Consider the following 4,896-nt stretch of genomic DNA (forward strand, 5'->3'; position numbering starts at 1 on the left):
ATTTATTGTTCACACTTGTTTGATGCTTCCTACCAATTGATTCGCACAACAATGAAAGGAATAGTTCAGGCCCTGTTATACTGTACATCGAATGCAGATTAGTGAGTAGACTAGAGTACCTGCCACAGGAAACATTTTCCCTTATTATCATTTCTCTTTCCATGCATATAAAGTTTTGCTTGCTTCCATTTTGCTGTCAAACCATCTCAAGTAAGATAACTATCATCATTTATTCCAAAAGGAAAATATGGTTATTTGATAGACAGATACTAAAAGGAATAAAGATTGATTTTATGGAAGATAATGCAACTTAAGAGTGGGATCCCAGGTCTTTTAAGGAAGGATTTTGTTGTGAAAGAAGATAAGGAAAAATATCAAATCATGAAACACATGACACTGGGAAAGAAGCTGAAGATAATTTGACCAGCTAAGTACAAATAGTTTGTGTAGTTGTGCATTTGATACTGTGCATTTTTTGATGTCCTGTGTGGCTCTTTCAATTATGAATAGAGAAAAAAGCTCTGTGGTTGAATTCATTCTATCTTTTTCCTGTGTTCTTATTGTCTGCTGTTAACCACAATTGTTTCATTTGGTGCCTATGCCCTGATTATTAGTATTCCTCTCCATTGCTCCTTCAATTGGAGATTTGAATTTACTTCGCTTCGAGGAATTCCGTAACTGGAGGTTGCTAACTCAAATCCAAACTAACATGACGAAGAAAAGAAACTAATATGGTTACATAAACAAGATAACAGATATTTACCTCGTAGATTAATAAAATTGCTTCTAATATGAACAATATGTATAGTTTTTGTTACATATAATGCATACTAACAGTAGTTTCATGGCAATCGGCAATTTTATCACAGTTCATGAAGCAGGACATACCACTGATTAATTGACCACCTCTTCATAAACAAAAATCCTCTCCTCCGATTTTGTAACATTACAGCAGCTGGAAAAATAGATGTATAGGCAGAGATTGAGTGCACTAAGTGCAGCCAGAAGCCAATAAAAGTAGTCCAAATGAGCTGTGTTCAGATTGTCTTGGAACCAACTTCCTTCTTTGCTTCTGCTGCTGATCTCATCAACAATGGATATAACAATGCCACTCAAGAAGCTACCAATTCCAAGTACACTCAAAAACACTGCAATACCCAAGCTTCTCATTCTGTTGGGCATCTGATCATAAAAATACTCTTGCATTCCCACCATTGCAAAGACTTCTGATATGCCATAAAGAATGTATTGTGGAAGCAACCAAAAGATGGTCATTGGAATTGTTGCAGAGGGCAGATCTACTAAACCATTATCCTTTGCTACTTTAAGTCTTTTGAGTTCTGTCAGTGCCGCAACTACCATGGCAAGAACAGAAACGAATATCCCAAATCCTACCCTTTGGAGCACCGTAATGCCTTGCTCGAGACCTGTAAATGTTTTGGCCAGTGGAACAAAGATCCAGTCATACACAGGCACAAGCACAAGAATACTTAAGGCTATGAAACACTGCAGGGATGCAGGAGGGATCTCAATATGTCCAATAATCTTTCTATCCATTGTGCTGCCCTGTTTTGTGAAGAAAGTGGAACACTGTGCAAAGACAACCCCATACATTAAACATGTTACCCAAATAGGAATCAACCGTGCAAACAGATTGACCTCTTTGGCACTCAATACAGTGTCATGAGCTGATTTTTCCGGGCAACCTTTGTCAAGAGATCTGAGGCAAAAATGACCAAAGACATTGAAGCATACCTCCCAGTTAATCAGAAACCCTTTAAATAGTTTACTGAAACCAAACTTAATGAACTGTACATTATCTATTGCAACAGAAATGTGTGCGAAAATAGGATATAGATAGATAGATGATTACTTTCTAAAACTGAGTTGGCTAAGCTTAAGGTTGAAAGCTAAATATATGTTTATTGGGCACTCACATTTTCATTGTGGACTGGGAGGTCTGCACCAGTTGCTTATGAATTTAATCAAATAGCAAGGAGGTTAGAAACCAGCCTCTTTAGGGTATCAGTTTATGGAAATAAAACATTAGTTTGAAGTGTTCTATATTGATTCTTCCTTGAATCCAGTGGTCGTGTTAGAAAAACAGAATGTAATCTTTGGTCGAGTTAGAAAAACAGTTTAATCATCAATTGTGGTGAGAGATCTGCAAAGAGCATTCTCAAAGTACCTCATAAGATTAAAAGTTTATTTCAAAAATGAAGACTTAACCATAATTAGTATGTCTTAATTAAAGTTTTATAGATTTATGAGTAGAGGTGATTACTAACCTAGGACTCTCTTAAACTCTAATCTATTAATCACTGAAAAATATCAAAAAATTGATGGTAAAAATCCTCATATTTTTTAATCCAAAATGTTGGTTTCTACTTCATTTCTTTAATGTTACACACAAGCAAATTGAAAATATTCCCCTACCCAGGGAATATCTTCTAAGGGAAAGTCTCTCTATGTTCGCTTAAAAATGGGCCCTTTATTTCTGTCCATATTTAACAGATTTTTAATTAAAATAAAAATCTAAATTAAATTTATTAATAATCAGTATATATCCAACTTAACTTGGATTTACTGTACACCAAAGATATGAAATTCTGCAAAAATAATTAAATGTTTTCGTTAATCTGAAAAAGCGAGGCACAAAGTTGCTTACCTGAATTGATCTGTGTGGGTGAGCTTTGTTCTTGATTTATTCACCAACAATTCTCCAACTTCAGTATCAGGTACTGTTTTTTGGCCATTGAGTCGACTGCTGAAAATCACTTGGTGCCTATAAAATTTAGAACCATAAAGAAAGAGAGAGAGAGCCAGAGCCATAGCTACAGTTGGGATGCCAAACCCCACACCCCATCCTATATAGTCTTCAACGTAAAGAAGTACTGAAAGTGCAATCAGAGCACCAAAACACTGTCCAAAGTACCACCAATTAAAGAAGGAACTCCTATATCTGTTCTCTTCTGGGTCTTCACCATCAAACTGGTCTGCACCAAATGCTTCTATGCAAGGTTTATGGCCTCCTGTTCCCAATGCTATCAAATAAAGTGAGCAGAAAAAAAGCCCATTCTGAACAGGTGTGGCCTCTGAGCAAGAGCTTGAAGTGTAAATACATGGGGGTGGTCTCAGAAATTTAAAGGAGACCGATGCAGTCAATAAGGTTAATCCCTGCAACAGAGCTCATTTCATGGCAGTGCCAAAAGGGTAGAATTACAAATATAACAAAAATTAATGACTGAAATTTAAAAAAGCTGTGATGGGGGATAACCATGTGGGTTCGAACAGCTGACCAGCAAGTAAACGATGGAGGAAGCCACAATGGTCCTGTAGCGACCCCAATATGCATCTGCAAGAAAGGCCCCAAGGAAAGGAAGTGTTGCTGTGACTCCGGACCATATGTTGACATTCTTGGCTGCAGTGGCAGTGCTCTGGTGAAGAACATTGGTTAGGTATGTTATGAGATTGGAGCCTATGCCATAGTAGCTCATTCTCTCTGCAACCTCAACCCCTGTCAACATTGGATTATAAGATCGATAAGTCAGTCTTTATATATGCGATGAAGGTATTTTATTGGAAAAGGAAAAACTGAGCGTTGGATTTGAATAATACCAATGATGAAAAGGGATGATTTCCAAGCTGTAGCCAAAGCTTTGTTGACAGGGCGTCCTCCTCTGCAATCGAGATCATGTTCAGACGTAGCAAGGAGAGATTCTTCCATTGCTGATACTGTGGCCATTCCAGCCGATGATGAGGTTAGTTTTGAGGGCAAATTGTTCGCCCCCCTTTGACAAAATACGAGAACCAATGATAGCGTGCATCATATGGGTACTTCACCAAAAGCACCAAATTAACAGATGTTTGGTTGAGATTCACAGCAAAATTCATGGTTGTTTGGTTGAGATTTTAGTTATTTTATTTAATAAAATGTTAACATATTTATTTTGATCCTTAAACTGATGTTGAATTGGTAATTTGTTAAAGTAATTTTGAGAAAGCCTACTTCTTGTATGTGAAAGCATTAAAAAGGTATTAATCAAATTACTATAAGGTTCCCGAGTTGATGATTAGATTGCAAAAGCCCATGTTTCTTTGATAGCTTCATTATATTGGAATATTGGGTTTATAAGGAATAATGTTATATATTAAAATATTGATTATTTTAAAATAAGAAAATAGATTAAAATTTTAGGATATTTAATAAAAGCGAAATTTTATTAGGTTATTCCTATTTTTTTTTTTCTTTAAAAAAACAAATACTCAGACAAATAATTGTGTGAATATATTTTATTATATTTTCACTCATAAAATAATTGATGAAAATGTCATATACTAAGATTTATATTGATTGAATAGAAATTAAGAAGAAAAGTTAGTTATTATGATCTATTAATATGTTTTCAACTTGAATATATATATTTTTAATAGAAATGTCTATTTTTGTTTTAGAAGGAGCCAAAGAAGCGAAATTTACGGTAGTTAGAAGAGTAGGTGATTCAACCTCTTATAAGAGAAATTCAAAATTGAGGCAGAGATGTCATATTGTATATTACCTAAAATTCTATGCAATCATGAAGGCTTGCAGGTGAAGATGGCACAAAATTGTCCACCCAAAAAAAAAGCAATACATCTAGTAAAGATAGAGAAGATCTCACAAGTGATTTCCTTACAACTAAAGGCAATGTAGTGAGGATGTTTTAAAAAGACTCTGGGATGGTTTTGCCACATAGATGCTTAGGTTATGTCCATATATAACTTTGTATAATGAGAGATGAGAATGTTTGTTGTTTGTACTGGAGAATTCTCACTTTGAGGAAGCCTAATGTAGTTGAAGACACATAGCATTGTGGAGGATGTTCTCTGCTTGTTTGATCCTTAATTTTGATGGTT

General features: G+C 35.4%; 1 protein-coding gene across 1 annotated transcript; it reads right to left on the reverse strand.

Annotated features, from left to right (window-relative positions):
- Window positions 1-740: 740 nt before the first annotated feature.
- On the reverse strand, window positions 741-3,850 carry LOC149219292 (protein NRT1/ PTR FAMILY 5.10-like). Its single transcript, XM_089384309.1, has 4 exons — window positions 3,619-3,850; window positions 3,300-3,517; window positions 2,669-3,177; window positions 741-1,720 (listed from the first exon to the last, which is right to left on the reverse strand). The coding sequence occupies exons 1-4, from the start codon at window positions 3,743-3,745 to the stop codon at window positions 895-897; spliced, it is 1,680 nt and encodes a 559-aa protein (XP_089240435.1). The 5' UTR covers window positions 3,746-3,850; the 3' UTR covers window positions 741-894.
- Window positions 3,851-4,896: the final 1,046 nt, after the last annotated feature.

Source organism: Pinus tabuliformis, chromosome Q (genome assembly GCF_031772625.1).
Source record: "Pinus tabuliformis cultivar Carrire ecotype Pingquan chromosome Q, CPIR1, whole genome shotgun sequence".
In the NCBI taxonomy this organism is placed as follows: domain Eukaryota; kingdom Viridiplantae; phylum Streptophyta; class Pinopsida; order Pinales; family Pinaceae; genus Pinus; species Pinus tabuliformis.